The sequence below is a fragment of the Notamacropus eugenii genome, chromosome 5, assembly GCF_028372415.1.
Source record: "Notamacropus eugenii isolate mMacEug1 chromosome 5, mMacEug1.pri_v2, whole genome shotgun sequence".
Taxonomy (NCBI): Eukaryota; Metazoa; Chordata; class Mammalia; order Diprotodontia; family Macropodidae; genus Notamacropus; species Notamacropus eugenii.
In genome coordinates this window covers 97,495,957-97,520,711 of record NC_092876.1, presented here as the reverse complement: position 1 = coordinate 97,520,711, position 24,755 = coordinate 97,495,957, and the positions used below count along the sequence as shown (strand labels likewise).

At 42.2% G+C, this 24,755-nt stretch overlaps 2 protein-coding genes and 1 pseudogene across 4 annotated transcripts in view; 2 read left to right on the top strand and 1 right to left on the bottom strand.

Annotated features, from left to right (window-relative positions):
- LOC140504920 (ecto-ADP-ribosyltransferase 5-like) overlaps positions 1 to 6,973 on the top strand; it is a 37,263-nt gene extending 30,290 nt beyond the window's left edge. For all 3 annotated transcript variants that reach the window (XM_072610337.1, XM_072610338.1, XM_072610336.1), the window contains 2 exons: positions 3,106 to 3,808; positions 5,655 to 6,973. In XM_072610337.1, the coding sequence (XP_072466438.1) occupies positions 3,106 to 3,808; positions 5,655 to 5,755 (804 nt within the window). In that variant the 3' untranslated portion in view covers positions 5,756 to 6,973. The remainder of the gene's footprint in view (positions 1 to 3,105; positions 3,809 to 5,654) is intronic.
- LOC140504919 (butyrophilin-like protein 8) overlaps positions 1 to 24,755 on the bottom strand; it is an 89,551-nt gene that overhangs the window by 26,169 nt on the left and 38,627 nt on the right. The window lies entirely within an intron of this gene.
- LOC140503178 (ecto-ADP-ribosyltransferase 5-like) lies at positions 14,531 to 16,896 on the top strand (annotated as a pseudogene).

Here is a 24,755-nt window from a genome sequence, read left to right as displayed (position 1 = left end):
AAGCTGGAAGATGGCCCTAAATTCCTGAAATCTGGAGATGCTGCATAGTTGACATTGTTCCAGGCAAGCCGAAGTGCGTAGAACTTCTCTGATTGTCTTCCTCTGGGTCATGTTGCTATGAGGCAAACCATTGCAGTTGATGTCATTGAGGCAGTTGACAAGAAGGTCTACTGGAGCTGGCAAGGTAACAAGATCTGCCCAGAAGGCTAAATGAATGTTCCACACAATACCTGGCACCCCAGAATTGATAAGTGGTAGAAAGAAGGTCTCAGAACAGTTTGTCTCAATTGGCTATTGAAGTTTAATACTTAAAGACTAGTTCATGATCACAATACATCATAAAAGTTTCAGGAGGAAAGCAATGTTTTAGGACTATTTTGTTGGTGGCAGTTTTAAGCTATTAGTTTTTGAAATCAGTAATTTTTAAATGGAAATAATGACCAAAAATCCATCACAGAATTTTGACACCATTAAAATAGTTTAATGTAAGCGGGGAAGGCAATGAATGACCTCCACTGTACCACACTGCTTCCCAATGTATTCCTGTACTAATTTTGTCCACAACATTATGGGAGAAAAAAAAATCAGGCAGAATAATAATTATATAAACCCAAATGGTCTTGTTTAAACAAAGGTCAAGTCACTCTGAACACTGTTCCAATTCTCCATGGAGTTTTACATTTGTGTAGGTTTAAAGAGCAAATGAAATAAGCAATAGTTGGAAAACATCAAGAATGTAACAACACTTTGCAGTTTCTACATTTTCATTCTAATTCTGTGATAATCTAAGTTTTACATTCTAAAGCAAGTTACTACTTAAGCAAGATTTTGATTTCATAAGAATGAACTTGTCATATCAGTCCTAGTTATCAAGGTTGCTTCAAGATGGCATTCATCTTGTTCTCCTCCAGCCCAGGTCTCTTGATCCTAAGTTCTTCCTGGGAAGATGGAAAGATCACAGCTCCTCACAAAATCGTAGAATTACAACCTTGAAATTAGCCTCAAAAGTCCATTACCTAAAGCCTTACTAGCAACCTCAATATTCTCAACAAGGCAGCATTTGGTCTTCATTAGAAGACCTACAGTGATGAGGAACTCATTGTCTTGAAGGCTCCCCATACGCTGAAAGATACTTCTTGGCAATGCTTATCTGTATCTGGTAAGATATAGCCCTGGTATATGGCTTATATTCTCAGTCTCTCCTTCCAGAGGTTAAAAAAAATCAGTGCAGGTAAATTTTAAATATTTGCTGGTGTTTATGTTCTCCAAATATGAAGCATGAATTGTCATTGCTTTCCTTTGCACACACTGAGCACAAGCATCACACTCCTTGGAAGCATCTAAAGTTATCTTGGGTCAGGCAGATCTGTTTCTTTTCAGCTCTAGAATCCTTTTTTGACCCATATTTCCAAAGCCATCACACAGAGCTCTCATGGCCATAGAGTACTATATTCTGATTAGTACCAACTATTTCCTGCTACGGAATGAATCCCAGGCCAGTTCAGCGCTCCATTGCATAACTCTCATTTCTGCCATTTTCTCCACAGTAAGATTCTTTCTGCCTAATAAAAGTCCCTTAGTGTCATTAACTTGCTTTTTGCCTAGTATGCCTTCTTTTAGCACTTCATCCACCATCTTCTCTTGCTGCCAGTTACCCACAGACAACTAAGATAAGAAAGATTGGTTCAATGAAACAAAATTAACAACTCTATCTGGAAGGAGTCCCAAGTTCTCAACTACACTTCCACTTAATTCTAGTCCCACAGCTTGGGTGTCATATATACATGCCTCTCCCACCTTTCAGTGTCACTTCAGCTTCATTACCATGTGGCCTTTGGAACAGGTCACCCACATCCACATTAGTTTTCCTAGCCTGTAGCAAATTTTGAAGTAGTATTGGCTAGTGGTGCTGCCCAAATCTGGAAAATGGTATCTAAATTGGCACTGGTCCAACTATGAGTCAAAGGATTGTTAGTCTACACATGAAGTTTTGTTTCATACATGTAGTCTTTGAACTTTTCAGTGAGAGCCCACTTCAAAGTCAAGAACTCAAGCCCATGGACAGAGTAATGAGTCTCACTGTCAACCAAATTTCTCTTGGTAAATGCAGTTGATCTCTGGTGGGCATCCCTCAGGATAGCTCTCAGACCTTCCAGGCTGGCATCTTTCTCAAGAACAGAAGGGTTTTTACTTGGTTATACATAGGCCAACACAGGTTTATTTGTAAGGAAACAGACGACCTTTGAAGGATTGTTTTCACAATAGTCAGATCATCCATCCAAAGGGCTTTGTTGGTTTTTACGACAATTTTTCATTCCTTACCCTTTAATTTCTGAATCTCCTCAATGATATATGCATGGATAAAGTCATTCTTAACCATTTAACCACTTAATCATATTACTTAACCATTATCAAGAAACAGCAATATACTTAACAAATTTGCAAGAACAACCACCAAATCCTCTATAAAGCCTTTGAATCTCAAAGACTGAGGGGACTCAATCAATGCAGAAACTCTTCTACATTCTCTTGGTCAAGACTCATATTTTGTTAGGATATCAGGTGACCCACATACTTAACAAAAGCTTTGCAAAAGATGAACAAAAACTTTTGACATTTGTCTACTGACAGCTTCAGAGCAGTTTCCTCTGGTAGATCCAGTCTTTCATCAGCCTCTCTTCATGTTCTTCCAATGTTTCTCCAAAGACTATGAGAAGCCAGGCATGATGGTGAATGCCTATAATCCCTGCTACTGGGGAAGCTGATATTGGTGAATCACTTGAACTCTGGAGTTCTGAGCTGCAATAGGACCAAAGCCAATGAGGTGTTCAAAATAAATCCAATACCAATATGGTGAACCCATGGGAAAGAGAGTGAGGGAAAGAGTGTTGGGAGAGCAGGCAGCACCAGCCTGCTAAAACTTTAGTGCCAGTCAGCAGTGAGAACAGCTGCCACTGCATTTCCAGACTAGACTAGATAGAGAAACTGAATCTTTAAAAAAAAAAAAAGAAAAGGCCATGTAGGTCCATTTGCACTTTCATCACCAGGTAGTTCATGTCTCTGATTACTTTCAGAATGCAATTGAGATTTCATTCTCTTTTCCAGGAAAAAGTTGGATTGTCAGAAAATGTCATTAGCCTTGAACACAATGCTTTTGATGACCAGTATGTGGGCTGTGAAAAGACTATGGAGATGAAGGCAAAAGAACTCTTAGCTCAAGAAAGGGCAATGAACTCAAATTTCGATGAAGCTTGGGTAGAGGCAGAAAATATTTGGAAAAAGAAAAAAAGCAAAAACAGAATGGAGATGCTATTTGAAATTGCTGTTATTGCTTACACGTTGGAAAACCCTAAGATTTACTCAGCCTTTAACGAAGCAGTGAGAAAATGCTGTGAGTCCCGGGAGGCTTATATGAACAACTTTCATTTTAAAGCTCTTCATTTCTATCTGACTAGAGCTGTGCAAATCATGAGAAGATCCTGCAAAAATGTTTACAGGGGCGTCTCTGTGAAGGTGCATCGTGAAGGAGCAAAGGAGATGCGCTTTGGTCAATTTGCTTCAACCTCTCTGAAAGAAGATAAAGCCAGAAGTTTTGCAAAAACCTCAGGGTCCTCAGGGACCCTCTTCAAGGTGTACACCTGTGAAGGGGCTTCTATTGAAGATTTGTCATTCTATCCAGATGAAAGGGAGGTACTGATCCCCCCATATGAGGTGTTCAGTGTCTCAGAACCTGAAAAGAATGGCTTAAAAACTTTTGAGCTACGGAGCACAAGAACATATAGCAAGTTTAACTGTGCCTACCAAGAAGGTGAGCTGGGATGTAGAACAAGGCAGGGCTTGGATTGGGCTCTAGAGAGATCAAATTTGAGGTCAGAAAGGTTGAGCTGGCATTTACTACAATATTGTTCCTGAATCAAAGAAAATTGGATTCCAATTTCTGCCCCTGGCAGTTACTAGCTACGTGTCCAGTGGTTGAACTAGAGAGCCACTGATAGGCTGATTAACTCCCTGGGGTCCCTTCCAACCCTTCCATTTCCACTGATGCCTTAGGAGAAAAAACATATTTATCCAAGGACACACAGGTGGTAAGTAGAAGAGCCAGGATTCAAATCCAGGACCTCTGAGCCCCAAATCCAGTGGTTTTAGTTGCTGCAGCATCCTGGACTAGGGTGAGAGAGTCCCAAAAGACATAATATCTGAGGACTGAGAAACTGGGAACTTCCACTAACCAAAAATTAGTCTCTGAGCCTATTCTCAGAACCTGTCATTCCTGGAGCCCAGCCAGTGATGCTGCTTCAGGAAGATACTCCTTTGGACTTGAGTAGGAATAACTGAGGGAAACTGAGCCGTCTCCATTCCTAGGGATAACTTTAGAAAAACACAGACCCTTTCTGTCTAGAAGGCATGGGTATGATCCAGTCTGGAGAGGCAAAGACTTGAGGCAACATTTAGTCACATCCTCCAACCAAACAGACTTCCTCAGAAGGCAATTTGTTCTCCATGAGTTGAGGTCTTAAATGGAGGATAACTGAGCACTCTTAGGGAATATTGCTGAGAGAATTCTTAGGTAGGGGTTGGACGCAATGGCCCCTGAGGTTATTTCCAATTCTAAGCCTCTGTGGTCCTGTAGATAAGAGAGGTGACATATGGTGAATCATATGACCTGGAAGGCCTAAAGGCAGTACAGTCTAAGGGAAACAGCACTGCATTAGGATTCAAAGGACCTGGTTTCAAATCCTGGCTATGCTACTTAGCACAGGTGTGGCTTTGGGCATACTACTGCTTCATTTCTCTGGGCCTGCATTTCCTCACCTGTATAGTAAGACACTTGAATTAGATCATTTCTGAGATCCCTTCCAGCTCTGTATATGAATCTGTACCTTAGATTCTGGTATTCTCATGGACTTCACATATGCCTCTCTGGAGACCTTGTTACAGGGGTGGAGGAAGGTGGAAGGTGATAGGACACCAGCTATTTTCAGGAATAGAATATACATACCCAGTTCTGCCGAATGAGCCATGTAGAACGAATTGGGTGGGACTGGGATATTGGGAGGACTGGGAATTAGAGTACAGAGTGATGGGCCTGGGCCTGCCCTGTTTGATCAGGTCCTTCCTAATGCTGTGATGGAGCCAATTGCAAGGGCTGCACTGATCTGAGCTGTCTAAAGCCCAGCTCTAAGAAATGAAAACATTGATTTCTGTTTCAGAAAGAGAAAGCAGTTAATTTGCTACAAGGCCCTAATAAGGAATCTCTTTCCCCCTCTCCATCCTTCTCTAGGCTCCATCCATGGGGCCTGCAAGGATCCTGTCCCAGAACCCCAACTTCTTCACTTCATCCCACTCTCTCCATTTTTAGCAGAACTGGAGACAGTCTCGCTGCTCAAGCAGCCACTAAGATCACATATAATTCTCACCAGAATAGAAGAGGTTCCACAGGCTATAGATCCTGTGAACCAGTGTTCAGTCCAGAATGTCGTCCAGGATATTCCTAACTATCTGTGGTGCCTTCTGGTAAGAGGAGGTCAGAGATGAGGGGAAGATGAAAACAGCAGACCCTGACTCCTACTCTTCCAGCAGTGATAGGAAGGGGGAGAATGGAGGCAAGCTTCCAAACTGAACTCACCCTTGATTCTATATTTTTTCCTTTACAGCTTCTGCTAATAAGGTAGCAGTTCCTGAACAACTGACAACCATCTTATTCTCTGGAGTCCTCACCCTGGTCCTCCAAGCTCATTCCCAGATCTTGATATGATTGTGACTACACTGGGGACCTATATAGACAGTGGCGTGCTAGCAAATGTTTAAATGACTCTTCCCACCTCTCAAAAAAGAAATCGGAATTGGAGCACTTCTAAGTATAATCTGCATTATTAATATTTTCCATCACTTTCTTAAACGTAGACTAACAATAAAACAAGAACTGATGTAGTATTTTCCAGTTTCTAAGTATAAATACTCACTCTGAAAATCTAACAATCAGCTTTCTTAAGCACATTGGAGCTCATTCTGGAACACCCCCACATGACCTAAGACAATGTCTGGTTATCAGACATTGGTATGCTCAGCTGGAGCAGGTTGGAGAGGGTGATAGTTTGAGTCTGGTTTTATCTTTCCTCACAATAATCCATAGAAGGTGTTAACATGGAAAGTTTTAAAGGCTTCATTTAATCATTGATTGTAAGATTATTAAATTGAAATAGGAAAGAAATGATTTCTCACCATTAGTTGGCTTTTATTCTTAAATCACAGTCATTTTCCCATACACAACCACCTATTCAGCTTTCCCTTATAACAGAGGGAAAGAAATCCAAAAGACACAGGGACTCCCAGAACCCTAAAGGTCTAGAGATAGTTAAGCCTTGGACCTATTTTGTTCTAATTTTGTTATGATCAATAAACTGTGTGAGAACAGTATGCTAACTGAATCTGTAGATACTGGGGCCATGGCAGGGAGAGAAGAGTTCAGAGACATGCAGTTGGAGCTCAAGAGCTGCATACAGAAGACACGTTTCATTGTTTTAGCATTTTGAGACAAATCCCTCAGCACATATCCACATCATTCAGGAAGTGAAATTCCAAGATGGGGGGGCATGTTGAAAAAAATGATATTTCTTTATTGTTTGAAGTTCATCACATCTCTGCCAGGAGATGAGTGGTATGTTTCATTTTCAGGCTTTTGGACTTGTCCATCATTGCATTGATCAGAGCTAAATCTTTCCAAGTTATTTTTCTCTATAATGTTGTTATCCCTACCTAAACTGTTCTCCTCCTTTTCTGCTCACTTCTCTCTTCATCAGTTCGTAAAGATTTTCCCAGTTTCTCTGAAATTACCCACTTCATCATATTTTATGCATATTAATATTGCATTACCTTCTTATGTCACCATTTATTTAGCCATTCCCCAACTGAACAACTACTTTCCAACTGGAAGCTACTGTGAAAGAGATACGAATAATATTTTATGTGTATATTGGTCTTGTCCTCTTTCTTTTGATTACTTTGAGGTCTAGGCCTGATGGAGATATCACTGGATCAAAGGGTTTCCTAAGCCTACTCTGCATCTCAAAATCTCCATACATATATTCTCACAAATCTTCTTTATCAATCAGTATTTATTAAGCACCTACTATGTACCAGACATCTTGTAAATGCTGAGGATACAAAAAGAAGCAAAAAGAAGAAGAATCTGGAAAGGGGGGAGAGTATGTGGAGGTAGAGGGGAGGAGAAAGTGCAAAGGGCACATGGAGCAGAAGTTTGAGAAAAGGCCCTGGATGCAGATGATCCTTCTCTCTGATCCGAGCTCCCTTCATCACCCTCTTTCCCAGTGCCTACAACCCCTTGCTTTTCCTGATCAACAATGACTGGAGGAAGAGGGTGAGGAAGTGGTTTTATCTCCTTCCTGTTAAAGTCAGAGTGTTGCCCAAAGCCAAGTCAATAGCAGGCAGAGAGAGGGGCCAACACCAAGAAGAAAACACAGGATAAAAGGTAAAGGAAACAGAAAGGAATTGATCGTGGGTGGGTGGTGAATGTAGGCAAGCACAGATTTGCTTGGGTGTGTGAGTGAGAAAATCATAGGATAATGGATAACCATGTGACAGGGATCATGGGATCAAGTATTTAGGGCTAGAAAGGACCATCTAGTCCAGCTCCATTATTTTACAGATAAGGAAACTGAGGCCCAGAGAAAATACATTACTTGCCCTAGGTCGTCTAAGTGGCAGAGACAGGCATTGATCCCAGATCTTCTGACTCCAAAGACAAAATGTTTTCCTTGGCAAGAGGGATGGGACAGAGAATTTGAAGAGGTCTTAAATGAGGTAAAATGGAGTTAGGGTTTGAATGCAGGTTAAGCATTTGGGTTATTGTTCAGTCATTTTCAGTTGTGTCTGACTCCTTGTGACCCCTTTTGAGGTTTCCTTGGCAAAGAAACTGGAGTGATTTGCCATTTCCTTCTCCAGCTCTCTTGACAGGTGAGGAAACTGAGGCAAACAAGGTTAAGTGACTTGCCCAGAGTCACACCGCTACTAAGTTTCTAAGGTCAGATTTGAACTTAGGAAAATGAGTCTTCCAGACTCTAGGCCTATTGTTTGATCCTCTGTACCACCTAGTTCTCTGTATATGAGTAGCCTTGACAAATAATTGAACTTGACTAAGCTTCAGTTTCCCCAACTATATAAAATAAGAGGGTTGGACTAGATATCTAATGTCTCTTTGACCACTAAATCTATGATTTATGGTCTTAAGTGACTTGGAGGGATGGGTGCCTGTTGATGAGTTAGAGGAATAAAGGTAAACAAATGAGTTTGGGGAGGTGTTGAGGTATGTTATTTAATGGGTTTAAGATGCAGTTTGACCCAATGAAAAGAGCACTAGTCCTGCAGTCAGAAGGACCTGGGTTCAAATCTGTATGACCTTAAACAAAGTAATCCTGGGTCTCAGTTTCCTCATCTAAAAAAAGGGGGGTTAAATAAGACAACCTCTAAGTTCCCTTTTACTTTAAAACTAAGAGCATATAAAAATGCAGGTATGAGTTAGGGGGGACGGTATATAAAAGTATGGGAGGATTAAAGGTATGTGAAGATGACAGTGGGATGAGAATTTGAATGAGTAAGTTTAGGGGTGACGTTGGATGGACATAACTGAATTTGGATAATGAAAGTAGGTGTGAGCTTGAGGAAGAATTGTATCCAAAAGGAAAAAGGGGAAATCATCCCATTATCTTCTGATCTGCTCAACCTCACATGGAGAGTACTAGGTGCTATTCTGGAAACCACCTTCTAGGTATCTCCTCCCCTCTGCTTAGCTCAATACATAGAGCATCATTAATGAAAGGGACCAAATCAAATGAAGGCTAGTCTAGAACTTCAACCTTAGATAGTCAAATTGGGGCTGATTTTTAAGGGGAACTTAAACACTGCCTTCACATCTCGAAATCATTTTGACATTCATTTCCTGAGGCCTACTGTGCAATACACTGGTCTAAGAAGTAAGAAGAGCAAGGCATGACCTATACCCCAGAAACCTATGAGTCTCCTTAGGCAAAAAAGTCACAGATTCTTGGACCATCTAAAGGAATGAGGAACCTACAACATCCTGAGGAAACCTGTGCTGTGTTTTGATATCACTGACCACTAAGAAATGCTTCCTGAAATTGACTTGAAATCTGTTTCTTTATAACTTGCACCTGGTACTGGAAGCCATACAGAAATGTGTAAGACACTCCTACCATGTCATTATCTAGTCCTTGAAGATAGCAATCAGAACTATACAGCCATGAGCCTATACACAAGATAAAAATAGATCGTATTTATATGGTTTTAGCCTTGCAAAGCTTTTTCTATGCATTATTCTACTTGGTCACATAAAGTCAGGCAGTGCATATTAAGTGCCATTGTCAACTCCTCACTCTCACCCCCACACAAACAGCATCTTGCAAATCTTATCATAGCTTGTGTCACATATGTTCCCTTAATGACCTATGAAAAACACTACCACCTCCAAAGAAAGAATTGATAGAGTCTCAATGGAAATCAAAGCTTCCGTTTTCTTTTCTTTATTTTTCCATCGTCTGTGTTCTCTTTTGCAACATGGCTAATAAGGAAATATATTTTGAATGACTGCACATATGTAATCTATATCAAAGTGTTTACTTTCTCAAGGAGGGAAGGGAAGGAGGGAAATTTGGAACTCAAAAACTTTTTTTTAAATATTAAAAAATGTTTTATATATAATTAAAGAAAAATAAAGTAAAAATTCTTTGAAAAAATATACCTCTAAATAAACATGTGTGTATATATACATATATATGTGTGTGCATATACACACACATCCCCTTTTATACAGGGATATGTGTATATGTGTGTAGATAGATAGACAGATAGATAGATAGATAGATAGATAGATAGATAGATAGATAGATAGATAGATAGATAGACAGAAAGACAGACAGATAATTAGATAGATGGATAGATATGCCCTTCTCTCTTCTCACCATCCTATTATCCTACTTTGAGTTGGTTCAAGCCATCATCATCTCATTCCTGGACTAATGAAATAGCCTTCCAGTTGGTTTCCTTGCTTTAAGTTTCTCCCAATTCTCATCTATCCGACATTCTGATAACAAGGATATTTTTCTAAACCATGGGTCTAATCATGTCCCCATGCCCTACTCACAATTAACTTTACCATTTGGGGTTTAAAGTTCTTCACAATACAGCCTCTTCCTACCATTGTAGCCTTCTTACACTTTTCCTCCATTCCACACACTCCTCAGACCAGCTTGTTCCTCAAACACAACACTCTGTCTCTGCACTGGCAGTCTCCCATACCTGGAATGTTCTCCCTCCTTATCTCTGTCTCAGCTTCCCCGACTTTCTTTGAGACTCAGATCAAATCCCACCTTCTACCACAGATCTCTTCCAATCCCCCAAGCTGTTAGTGCCTTTGATCTGAGATTACCTTCCATCTACTTTATAGGACTTATTATTTACACGTTGTCTCTCTCGTTAGAATGTGAGAGCTCTGCGAAGGTCGCAGCTGTCTTAGTTTTTTCTGAATCCCCAACGCTTACTTAGTTAGCACAGTGCTTGACATATACGAAGTGCTTAAGAAATGTTTCTTAATTGACTGACTGACCAGAGGAGTAGGGCAGATCTTTAGTGCTAAAATAATGAAGAGCAGAGAGAGATGTGGGTAAACTGGAGTGGAGATGCCCCCCTGAGCCTACCTTGAATAATAATAATTATAAAAAATAGTTATATAATAATATTATATGTTTATGTTTATTTAAAATAATTAATAAATAAATGAGTCCTCTACCTTAGAAAAATATAATGCACTGTGTACATTTGAAGCCTTGTTGTCTTGCCCCTGCAGCCCCCAGAGAAGCTGGAGATGAAGTACTTTCTCACCATTGCTGTGGTTGCCTACGCGATCTTCATTTCACAGCAAATCCCTCAGGTACCACTCCCCCTCATCCCCTGCACCACACACACACACACACACACACACACACACACACACGGCTAGCTGCCTTTCCCCTCCCAACACTGAGAAATTCCTAGAACCTACATGCCAACTCCAAGTGTGGCGGCAGTGACAGCTTTCCCCAAAGTCAGTTCCAGCTGGTTTTTCAACTTTTTGAGATGTCTTCTCCATTGTCTGCCCTTCCTACCCAACCCCTTTGGGTCCATCTTGGACAGGTCAGTGCTCACCTCTCTTCCTCACCAAATCCATCTCTCCCTAGAAGGTTTCCCAAAGTGCTCCAGGTCACCCTGACCTCTGGTCCAGAAGTCAAGGCTAAATCCTTATCTGTTGTCCAACTCCGTACAATTCCAGAAACAAACTCAGCACTAATGCACCTGTCAAAGTGAATAGCTATGGTATTATTCTCCTCAAAATAAAACAAGACAGAAACAGAAAACTATGCCAGTAAGATAAAATGCAGACTCTTCAGCTGGCCTCCACTATTGGACACTGACTCACCTATTCATAAGGTTTTTTTTTTCATTCTACCCCCTTTCTCAGTCCACTAGGACAGGATGTCATGGATTGAGAGCTGGTTTCAGAGCTAGAAAGACCTGAATTCATATCGAACACATAGTGACTAGGTGACTCTACTGGGCATCTCTAAATCTCTAGCTCTGGACAATTCTCTAAGACTAAGTTTCAGGGAAGATACTGACCTGCATTCACAGACAGAGCTTCCTCATCTGGGAAAACCCTAAATCAGTGAACCCACAGGTCTAATCCCATCTCCCCTTCATACACTCTGTGCTCCATCCAGACCAGACTATTCATGATGACCCCATTGCCCCTAGCCCTCTCTATGTATTCAATCAAGCTGTCTCTCCTCAAGTGCCACCTTCTCCCACAAACCTTCCCTTAGCCCTCCCAGCTCAAAGCGATCTTTTCTTCCTCCTACATTTCTAGAACCTAACAACAATAATGATAACAGCATTTCTAGAAATATGTTTTCTAAGCTATGAATATTCAGTACATCTTTAAAGTTTATAAAGCACTTTACAAATATTATCACATCTGATCCTCATAACTCTGGGAAGCAGGTGCTATTATGATCCCCATTTTGCACTTAATGAAACTAAAGCAGGCAGAGTTTGAGTGACTTGCCCAAGGTCACATAGCTGGTAAACATTTGAGGCTAAATTTGAACTCTCATCTTCCTGACTCCAAGTATGGAACTCCATCTGCTATACATTAGAAGGAGACAATATTTGTTGCGTGCTTTTTAAACCTTAAAGTGCTACCTAAATGCCAGTTATTATTACAAAGACAGAAGCCTGCCTTCAAGGAGCTTATGTTCTACTGGATATCTGAGTGTATTTGTACAAAATGACATTTAAGCGAGTGTGTATCTATGCCTGCTCAAACAACCTCCCATCACCCAGTCTATGGGATATCATGCTTATTTTTGTATATATCTTATCTTTCTACCTTCATGCCAGCTCTTTGAGGAAAGGGCCTGAGATATTCATCTCTGTATCTCCAGTGATCAGGACCCTACAGGTTTTAAAAACCATTCTAGACATCTTTCCCTCTAATTGTCTTATGTGCTGAGAGTTGGGCAGCTGCAAAGAATGTTTTTTTCTATACTAGATTGTACCTTATCTAAGGAGACAAAGCAAAGATTGTTCTATGCTGATTGCTGTTGGTCAGTGATTTCAGTCATGTCCTACTCTTCCAATCCCATTTGGGGTTTTCTTGGTGAAGATAATGGAGTGCTTTGTCATTTCCTTCTCCAGCTCATTTGACAGATAAGGAAACTGAAGCAAACAGGATTAAGTCATACAGCTAGTAAATATCAGAGGCTGGATTTGAACTCAGGAAAAAATCTTCTTGACTCCATGCTTGGCATTCTACACTCAGCTACCCACCAATACTAATACAGAGCTTCATATCTTAGATATCTCCCCTGCCCAGGCCATCAAGAGTCTTACCTATCAGAAAACAGTGGAAAGAGCAATTCTGGAGTCAGAACTCATGAGTTCAAAGGTCCCTTTCTTCTGCTTAAAGCTGGTAAGCCCTTGGGCAAAGTCAGTTCTGCTGTCTGGGCCTCAATTTCCTCATTTGCAAAAGAAGAGACCTTCGAAGATCCCTTCTGACTATATATGGGTCTGTGATCTCAAGTTAGAACCAAGCAGAAGGAGGCACCACCAGTATTTGAGAAGTAGTTTGAGAAACAGGAGGACAGTGCCTCTGGTGGGGGAAGTGGGGTCTGGCTGTCTTTAATCTGTGCCTCTGCTGGGGGAAGGGTGGGGTCTGGCTGTCTTTAATCTGTGCCTCTGCTGGGGGAAGGGGGGGGTCTGGCTGTCTTTAATCTGATGCCAGTAACTAAAGTATCCATTATTTCCCCTATGGTACCTTTACGACTGATCCTTTGGTGACAAGAGTTGTCTGTCTCGCCTTAATTCCTGCTCTGATGAGTAGTTTAGATTTTTCTGCAGAAGAGAATACAGAGAGGAAACTGGAGTAAGATCAAGCTAGGAAGGTAAATCTTGGCAAAATTTTGAAAATACCTCCTGTGTGCTAAACCCTTGGCTCATCCCTGGACCAGAAGGAAAGTTTGGATAAAACAAGACCCATGCCTAGCAGAGCTCACAGCCTAGAAGGGAGATATTTGCACATCAGGGGAAGTGAGCAAATCTTCTCCTGTCTCCCCTGCAAGATAACTAAATACACAAGGAATCTTTGAACCCAGTAAAATGACCACTGGACTTGGAATAAGGAGATACCTGGATTCAAATTCTAACACTAACTATGTAACTCTGAGCAAGTTACTTCCTGCCTCAGTTTCCTCCTCTACAAAATGAGAGCAATAATAATGCTTATAGATCCAGGACCCACAGTCCATGAAGTCCAACCTCCTCATGTTGCTGTTCAGTCATTTTTCAGTCAAGTCCCCCTTGGGTGGCCCCATTTGGGGTTTTCTTGGCAAAAACACTGGAGTTGCCATTTCTTTCTCCAGCTCATTTTACAGATGAGGAAACTGAGGCAAATAGGGGTAAGTGACTTGCCCAGGGTCACATAGCTAGTATCTGAGGCTGGATTTGAACTCAGGTCTTCCTGACTCCAGGCCCAGAGCTCTATCCACTAAGCCAGCTAGCTTCCCTCATTTTACAATTGTGGAAACTAAACCCCAGGAAGGTAAAGCATCACTGAGGTAATAACCATGAAAGGAAGATTTGGACCCACATCTTCTGACTTCAGAGACAGTGTTCTTTCCAGTCTACTGTACTGCCTGCCATTGTTAGTCAGTCAACAAATATTTATTTATTGCCTACTCTGTGCTAAGCACTGTACTAAGGGCCAAGGATATGAAGAAAAGCAAAGGGTAGTCCCTGCTTTCAAAGGCGGGGCGGGGGGGGGGGGGGGGGGGGGGGGGGGGGAGGTGAGGAAAGGAAACAATATAATGCTTTCTAAACCAATAAAACCTGATTGCCCATGAGGCCCAGAGCCCCTGTCTCCTCCATATCCTCTCTCTCTTCTTTCCCATCATAGACAAGAGGCAAAACATTGACCCTTGACATGGCTCCAGACACTTTTGATGATGCCTACACTGACTGTGTGGAAGACATGGAGAAGGCTGCCCCCATCCTGTTACAGGAAGAGATGGCACAGCACCAGTTGCTCAGAGAATCATGGGAGGCTGCCACAGCTTCTTTGAAAAGCTATCAGAACCACTCCCTTCCCCCAGACTTCCAAACCCACCATGCACTGGCTATCCTGGTCTATACTAACTCATCCAACTCCCTACATCGGGAGCTGAACTCAGCTGTGAGGGAACTGGGAAGTTCTTTTGAGGTCTACATAGAGTATTTTCCCTTCAAGGCCTTGCACTTCAACCTGATGCGGGCCCTGCAGCTTCTGAGGTCTCCTAAGAGCTGTATGCACGACTCTGGGCAAAAGGTATTCCGAGGCAGGAGAAGCATCCACTTCAAGCCCAGGAAACCTTGGCCAGTTTGCCTCCACTTCCAAGCAGCAGAAGGTGGCCCAGATGTTCGGCAATGCCACCTTATTTACCCTGAGCACATGTTTTGGGATCCCCATCCAGGACTTCTCAGTGTTCCCCAGTGAGCAAGAGGTACTCTTCCCACCCAATGAGGTCTTTCAGGTGTCTGACTTCTCCCAGGATGGAACTCAAAACCTGGTGACTCTCAGAAGCCTCAAAAAGACATGCAGCAACTTCAACTGTGCTTACCTGAGGAGTGAGTATAGAGCATACCAGGCTGAAGGGGTGGCACATTGGAGAGCAAGAACGGTAGGGCCATGGTGTAGAAAGAAGAGAAGGGAAGAGGACATTTCTTGAGGCATCCCGGTGGACCTTAAGAATCCTGGCCTTGGATGTGAAAAAACTTAGTTTCTAGGCCCAGTTTTGACAGTGATTTGACGTTTGAACATGCACAAGTTAATTTCCCTCTCTGGGACTCAGTTTCCTTCACAAAATGAGAGGGTTACACTCACTGGTCTTTAGGGTCCCTTCCATTTCTGAAATTCTATATGATTCGTACTTAGCTACTGACACTTAGTGACCATGCCTATGAGATATAAAAAACTGGGCTGGAGGAGACCTAGAGGTTGGAATTCCTAATTTTTCCATACAGTCCTTATGTGATCTTCAGCAACTCCCCCTTCAGTAATTCCCCTCTCAGAGCCTCAGTTTCACCATCTTGAAAAGGGGGCTCCTCAGATGGCTAATTGCCATGGTTTAATCAGATCATGTATATGAACACTTGTGAGTTAGAAATCAAGGTACATATGTCATGTTACCATATGCAGCTATATTATATTGATATAAACTGAGGCCACATACTCTGCCTGGGCTAATATCAAAGTTCTGACCAAACCCTCTCTTCCTGTGACCCATGACTAGGATGGGGGCAGATGGAAGAGAAAGAACCAACATGCCCATTCTTTCCAAAGGGAAAATCTGAGGCAAGGAGAGGGGGAATCTTGATACCTTCTCCCTACTCCAGTCCCACTATGTGCCATTAATTATATGCTTAACTATGCTTCAAAGGATGTGAATGAATAAGGCTGGATTCCTCCTTTTAAAACTCACCCTCTCAGAGGGGGATCACATACCTACACATACAAAGGAAACAACATGGGACTGTGTTAGAGCAAAGAGCTGTGGGTGCTAGGAAGCTTTCCTGGGGTAAGTGGCATTTAATCCCAGTCTTTCTGTTCTCCACAAGTGGCAATGATATGCTACAGTGGCAGAGATTTAGGTAAGAGGCAGGGTGGGGTATGATCCTGGAGTGGAATATGACATTCTTTCTCTTTGCACTTTAGGAGAGAAGAGTCAAAATTGTGAGGTTAAATCAGGTAAGATACCTGATGCTTCCATATTTCCCAGCCCTCTTCCCATTCCTATATGCTCCTTTTGCATGTCCCCTACCATTCTCAACTCAAGCCCTGTTCCCCTCCTTTGTGCACCCCTCTCTTCCTAGACCATAGAGGATATTTAATAAATGTTTGTAAACTTGACTTCTCTCCCAGATTCCCCATTGGCCTCTCCTCATTTCTTTCTCCTCTCTCTTCCTCTTTTTCCATCTCATTGATTCCTTTCCTGTTCTCTTCTAATTTTCTCTCTTCCCTTTCCTATCCACCTCTTCCCTTCCTCCTTTTTGACTGCTCCCTTTCCTCATCTCCTCTCCCTGTTTCTTTTTTTTCATCTTTCTATACTACTTTGTCTCCCTCTCCTGTTTTTTCCTTGTCCCATCGTCCTATTCTACCAGTCCTCATCCCTTCTCTTTCTCCTTCTTCTGTTTCCCATTCCTCCCCTTGATCCTCCTATTCCTTTCACTCACTCCCTATCTCTTCTCCCTACAGGAAACATTAACAGCATGGTCTTTGGGAAGGTGACCCCATGACTTTTTGTGGGAACTCAGCTTCTGCTCCTCAGAACTTCCTAGAGAGACTGTGACTTTTTCTTGACCTATCCCTATCAGCCTCAGTGATCTCCAGTCATACCAGATACCCTCATCAAAGTCCTCTTCAATTTTTTCGGAGTATAAGAGGATAACTCCCTCTTGCCCCCTGGTGGTGAATATTCCCATGGAGGTCAGTCATCACATGGAAATCCCTACACCCACATCCCTACCCCAGACTGGTTTGCCGGTTGGGACTATCTCTTCTGGAGACCCCAGCCTCTGTTTGGCCTCATGTCTCCATTAAATGACCTATAATTATCTGTGAAAAGGAAGTATTGGGTAGAAAAGTCTCAGTGCTAGGCTTTGAGCCATGGTCTGTCTTGCCTCCAGGCTCCCTTGATTAACTAGAATGCTCTCCCTTATCTCATCAACTTTCCAGATCCCCTCTTCTCTTCTAAGGCTAACTCAAGCTCTATTCCAAAAAATCTCCTCTTCCAGGGAGCTCCAACAACCCCCTTTGCCTACCCCACTCATAGGCAAATTAGCCCTAGACAACCTTATGATGTTTCTTGTAATGGGGGATTTTTTTTCCTTTTTTGTTTAATCCAGATGTATGATTTTAGTAGGGTAAGGAATTCTAGGTAAGAAAGCTGCCTCTATCAACTGTGCAACTTAGTGTCTTAGAGCGCTGCCTGAGAAACAGAGATTACATGATTTGTCCTGAGTCACATAGATAGTGTCTATTTCCAGGTCTTCCTAGATAAGTCTCTATCCACTATGCTACACTGCCTCTCATCGTGGTCGTATTTTATTAAACTTTTCATGTTTGTATTGTCTCTCCAATATGTCTAAAGGCTCTTGAAGACTTCCATTTTTCTTCACCTACAGCACAAGAGGCACATGATTTAGTCCCCAAGAGGAATTTGAAAATGTTTGTTGAATTACCAGATGGTAATAATGCAGGAGAAGGAAAGGCCAAGAACTGAGGTAGAAGAGGGGAAAAGGAGAAATGGGAGAAATTCTGCCATTCTCATTTGGCCTACTCCATCCCAGCTGTGACTGACTATCTTGGTAGCAGCCTCAGAAGGACTGCCTCTCTCCCTGGGAGTCTAGATCCAAGCCAAGGAGGGAGGAAAGAAGAATGCAGCTGGATGACAGGGACAGGGAGATCTCCTTCCATTTCTGGCATATTAGAAGTATTTCATAACATTTTTTCATTCATTCACTGAAGCAGAACCTGGAAGCATGAAGCTTTTGTGAGTTAATTCCACAGATTTCCACTCATGTGTATATTTCAGGACCATTAATTTCTCCCCAAGCCCTCTCTTTTCTTCTGTAAAAACTACTGGTTATACCAACCAGATCTCTATATCTGTTCACTCATCAACACTTCATAAATACTGATATTAGTGTGGGAAATCGCTGAAACCTAAAGACACATACAATCTCAAAGCTCACATCACCAGAAGAGTGTTCCAACCTCTGCCAGCCCGGCAATCCACCTGTTCATACTCCCTAATTCCTGTGGGGGCCCACAAATGGTTTTACACTAGTCACATCTCATTCCATAGAACCTGATCACTGCTCTCTTCTCTCACATACATGCCCCCATTCTGTTTCAATCACCCACCCCCTTCACTCATTCTCCATATTTTTCTGCTCTCGGTAGGCACAAATAGCAGGTCCTTGAGAAAGGGACCCTATTTAAGGTTCTTAGTGGAAAGTGAACTTCTGTTCCTCAGAAGTTTCTGTCCTTGAGTCCTTCCTGGAAAGACTACCTTATACCTACCCTATCTCCATCTCTGTCTCTACACCCTATTCATTGGGGATCTTGTTAAAGCCCCTCTATAATAATTCAAAAAAGAGTACGAGCTGGAGCAGCAAATGGCAAACCACTTCAGTATCTTTGCCAAGAAAACTCCAAATGGAGTCACGAAGAGTCTGAGAAGAGTGAAAAATGACTGATAGCTCTCTGGTGCCCTCTGGCAGTAAACATTCCCACTACACCCAGTCTCCACTTGGAAGTTTCTGTCCTAGGGTATATGTTGATGGGGCTTGATTCTCTCTCTGGAGACCTTAATTCAGCCTAAGGACAAACTTCCAGCCTTAGGTGCTCAGTGTTTTGTACTAGGCTATATCACTAACATATTTAGTTTCTACTAATTCCATAATCCCTCCACTTAACAGCACAGCCAGTGGATGGACATTATTTCTCCTTCAAATGCTTTTTAAATTACTGGGAGCTGTTTAGCCATATCTAATAGCTGTGGGTACATGCCTGCTCCCACCAACCTGCTGGCACAATCTTTCAACCAAGACAGCAAGTTAGGGTTTCTAATGGTGGCGATCACCCACTCTCTAGCCATAAAATCACAAAATATGAAGAGTTGGAAAGACCATATCAGGGCATCTAGTCAATCTACACCCAAAAGGGATCCCCACTATACCATGCCTGACAAGTAGCTAATCAACCTCTGCATAAAGACCTCCAAGGAGGGGGAACTCAATGGAAGCCATATTCCACTTATTCTAGTCATTTTCTAAAACTTGTTCAAGTCTTTGTGAACGTATTCAGGGTTTTCTTGGCAAAGATACTGGAATGCTTTCTCATTTCCTTCTCCAGCTCATTTTACAGATGAGGAAATTGAGGCCAACAGGATTAAGTGACTTGCCCAGGGTCAACCAGCTAGTAAGTTTCTGAGACTAGATTTGAACTTAGGAAGAAGAGCTGTGCTGACTCCAAGCCAAACACTCTATCCACTTTGCCACCTAGCTGCCCCATTCCACTTACAGCTCAAATTGTTAGGAAGTTTTTACTGAACTCAAATCTAACTTTGCCTCTTGACAACTTCCTTCCATTCCTCATACATCTGCTCTCTGATGCCAAAAAGAACAATGACAACTATACTTCACATGACAACCATGTTCTGACTATTAGTTCTGAGTGTTGAGAACCCTTTACAAGGGCAGCTAGGGAATACAGTAAAAAAAGTGCTAGATCCAAAGTCAGGAAAACCTGAGTTCAAATCTGGGCTCACACACTAACTGTGTGACTTTGGGTAAATCACTTAGGTACTATCTGCAGCAGTTTCCTCAGCTATAAAATGAGGATAATAATAGCACCTACCTCCCAGGGTGTTATGATAACATTTGTAAAGAGCCTAGCATATTGCTGGCCTAGATTTCTTTTTTAAGGACCATACCTTAAACCCAAATCACTCTGACTCTCATTGATTGGGCAACAATAGGTCCAAGTCCAAGTCTCATGTGGTCATTGTTTGGGCCCTCATAGCTCACAATGAGTATAAATAGCAATTGTTTCTGTTTTGACCAGAAACCCCAAGTGTCTTCCCTTACCAGACTGATTTTTGTTTGGGGTTTTTTGACAAAGTAAAAAAGACCATTCTTTGCCTCATTTCTTACCTAGCCTTAATCGGTGAGTGGGCATTGCCTCAGTAAAACTGAGACCTGGGAAAGACCTTGGCTTAAAAAGGTCAAAGTCTCCCACTGCCTCCTGGGCCATCACCAATCATTCAGATCTATATTTTGCCACTGGACCCAAATGACTCCAGAGGAGAGTGTGAGGCTGCTGACTTTGCACAGCTCTCACTCACTTAAATCCAATTCACTTGCAAGTCATGGTATCACTTCCCTGATGCCAAGGTCCTCTTTGAGAATGAAGGATAAAAATGAATGAAGGAAAGGCACATAGTAGACACTTAATAAATGCTTATTTTCTTCCTTCCTCCAAGATAAAGACTAAGAAGCCAAAGTTCTGTCCCCTTTCTCCCCACTTCCTCCATCAGGTCAGGATGAACATTAGTATCCTTGATAACACTGTACAGGACCTTCACTGTCCTAGGTGCCATCCTGCTTGCTTCATGTTAGAGCTGCTGGGAAGCCTCTTCCTAACCCCTAAATCCATCATCCATACAGTCAGTTTGGAATCTCTCTTCAATTGCCCTCTTACACACTTTCAGCCCATTGAACCCTTCTCAGAGATACAAGAACACAAATATACAAGGTAAATAACCAAGAAAGAGTAAACAACAAACAGATGATAACTTGCACAATAATTATGTATTTTTCTGAAGAAAGAGTACAGTAGGGGTAACAGTGAGGGAAATGGGTAGAGAAAAAAAGAAAGAAATGGAGAGGGGGTCAAGAGATGTAGAGGGGAAAACAAGGACATGGAAGATAGGAATAGGGAGATGGGGAAAGCAGATGAAAGCCTATTATCCCACAGGGAAGGACAAGACCTCACATGGAAATACCCCTGGGAGAAAATGAAATTCACACTAGGACATAGGCACTCATGTCAGATAATTCTCTCCTGATAGAATGTTACTGCTGGAAGCCACCTTAGAGATCAAGGTCTTTCCTGAGAGTAGTTTTATGAGGATTGAGACAAGAGAGAACTGGGCCTCTCCCTCAAGGCAGGAATAATGCAATTCAATAAAAATTTATTAAAGCTTTAATTAAATCCCTTTATGAAGATGTTAAGTGTATGTAATGTACTAGGCACTGTGCGAATATACAAAGACAAAAAAATAAACACCCAGGCTGCCATCAGGGACCTTACATTCTAGTGGGAAATAACAGGTATACATATAAGTAAATACAAAATGCAGGTGTAGTCATTTAATTAGGTGAGGGAATATGAATAGCTGAAAGAGTCCCATATACTAGGTGACATTGCAAATAGTCTGATGTCTTGGCTGCAGAGAACACCAAAGAGATGGTCACAAATGACTTGGTATCCCAAGGTGCCAGGCTCCTGCAGCTGCTGAATGCCAGGACCATGGGTCCCAGTCTGATATAGGTTCAGGGAGCAGAGAAAGACTCAGAAAATGTTGTCATTGACCTGGTGACGCAGTGATTGTCACCACCCTTTGGTGTTTTCTGTGCTTAACGTCTAAGTCAGGTTACAGCACAGCATAGAAGACTCATCTGGGACACATATAACACAGGAAAAAGTCATCCATATAATCGGGCCCATGCCTCTCTGCCACCAAGATTCCTCACCTGGTTTTCTTCTAATCTCTCCTGTTGACAGGATAACAGAACACTCAATTCTATAGCCACCAGGTAAAGGCCAGATCTGGAACCCTCTTGGGTTGCCTATGCTTTTATAAGCTGACAACAGGCAACTTGAGAGTCTAAGGAATGATTAAGGCTGATGACAGTAACTTCTTACTTACTGCCCCCTTAGGTCTTACCTCCTTGACTATATCAGCATTACCCCTTCCCTACCACTTCTAAGGCCCCTTATCCCCACATCTCCTTACTGGGAGGGGATATACAACTTGCCTTCCCTACATGTACCTGAAGAAAACTGGACCTCACCTATAAAGACATGGACACCTTTCCTATCTGCTAAACAGCAACATGGCTGGCAAAGTATTTCTAACAATTGCCTGTTAGAAAATGGTCATCCTTTTTACTGAAGTCAGAACTTTGTACTGAAAGTCTATATGGTATGCCTCATTACGCCTTATTGGCCATGCTACCCCAGGCCTCTTTGAGAATGAAAATCCAGAGATTAATTCAACTGTGTTTATGACTCAGATAAAGCAGATATAATCTGATCAACAATTATTCTTCACGAATGAACCAATGAAAAAAAAAAGAATTTATTAAGCACATACTATGTCCCAAGCACTGTACTTGGTACTGACCATACAAATGGAAAAAGTAAGACAATTCTTGATCTTAAGGAGTTCATATTCTAATAAGGGAAGACAAGACAAATAGGAGATCAGTGGCTAAAATGGGATGCTTGGGGCTAGGATGGTCACAGGAATAGTCAGTGGAGCGATATGGCAATTGATTAACATGTCCTTTCCTGGAAACTTAGGGTTGATTTGATTACTGTCCCAGAGATAGAAGCAGAAATTGGAGTGGAGGAGGAAGAGATGAGTGGAGGGAGGTAAGGGTGCCAAGTGCTGGCATCATATGTAAATGGTTGGAGGGCAGTATGGTGGGTCTGGGTTGGACTAGATGTGGAGAACTCCCACCACCATTTGTCCCATAGTGTTGGGTACAAAAAAGGCCATAATTATACCTTTCTTGAGACACACCTAAATGCACACATCCCCGTGGACCATAATGACTACAGAGGAAGTATCACAACTCCTGGGGCTCCCTACCCCAGCACCATCTTACATGCTCTGGTTCTCATACTGAAATATAGCTCACCTCAACCACTCTCAATACCTATGCCAGTCTAGCTTTCATCTAACCATCCTTTTTCACCTTGATAATGTTTAATATAAAATTTTGGAATAATCTCTTTGCTCTCTCTGAAGCAAACTCAGAGAATGCCTCTTCCTATGCCAACAAAAGCCTGCCAGGGCTGACTTAACATTCCTCAAGGGATCTTTAACCTAAGACACTATCTTGAATATTGGGAAATTTTCCATATCTTAGTGTTTGTAGACATATACTATGTTATGGCATGTTAATGGTAAAGAAAATACAGACATCTTGGGTCATAATTTCTATGTGAAACTTTGTCAAACTCTGTTATCTTATTGTATTTACAACCTATGCAATTAAGAAATTCCTTTACTAATGGTCTACTTAGTCACTTATGGAGTTCATAAATCTGAAGGACACAGAACACTTCTTTGTCCTAAAACATATTTAAGGCTGCCCAATTCTTTGTATCAGTAGCCAGAATATTTCTGGCTCCATAATGCATTATGTTACCGTTTCCTTTAATAGAGAATTGATTAATTAATTAATTAAATCATAAAATGTATGCATTTAGCCTGTTGCCTTTTCTTTAACCAAGTTTTCAGGTCAACAGTTATGGCGCCCAAACATGGATTGGAACTGAGGAAGAGAATGGATATTTCCTCATCTCGCCAATGCCAGGACTCCGGCGCCAATAGGAACCATTTTTCCTAGAGTCCTGGGCCTTGACGGGGTCAGGGTAAGTCCTTCCATTCCCAGTTTCAAAAGAACTCTCACTTTAAATTCCCTTTAAAGGAAACTCTGGGGACCGGAGACCAAATCGCGTTAAATCACTCTGTATGACTTAGGTCTCCTCTGGCTATTGATCTCAGGAATATTAGTACAGGTATTGCTAGCACTAGTGTCAATCAATTAAAGATAGCCCTAAATTATGTTGGCCACCACAGGGCTCTTTTGGACCCGTCAAAGTTACTTTATCTTACAACCAAATTAAGAAAGGCCAACAAAACAACTAGCCAGCAGCGAGAATGTTTCATCTTGGGCTTGCTGACTTGGCTGAGCGAGAACAAAAGACAGGTAGCCTCTTCCCTGTAAGGCTGGGAGCTGCTTCAGCACCTAGCTGTATCCTGGCAAAAATCCTTTCTTCTTCAAGGGCTCCATTATGTCCTTCCCTTCACTCCCTCCACCCTATTCCTTGCCCCTTTCTTCCCTCCCCTTCCCCTTGAAGGCCTCTGATCTGGGGAAACTGATGGCACCTAGATGCAATCTTTCCCCCTCGCCTTCCCCTACCTTAGACCTGAGGAAGGCAGCCTCTGTTCAAGCCTCCATTGCCTCCCTCCTCCCCATTCCCCCTCCCCGTTTCCCGTAAGGGCTCTGGTCCTGAAGAGGACAGTTACAATCCACCTAAGAACTAGAGGCCTGAACCTATTCTCATGGGGCCTGTTCCTTTAAGGCAGTCAGAAACTTTGGGGCACCAAGGCTCCCCAACCCTCCAAAGACCGCAGGGGTGCTCTGAGCAAAGGCTGCAGGATTCCCTTTATTATCAGACCTTGGATTCTTGCAGCATCCTTTCCTCAGAATGATAATAGCCAATTCATGATGGGGATTTCTAGCAAGCTTCTAATTGCCTTCTCTCTCTGGGTTGTTTTTTGTGAGCTACG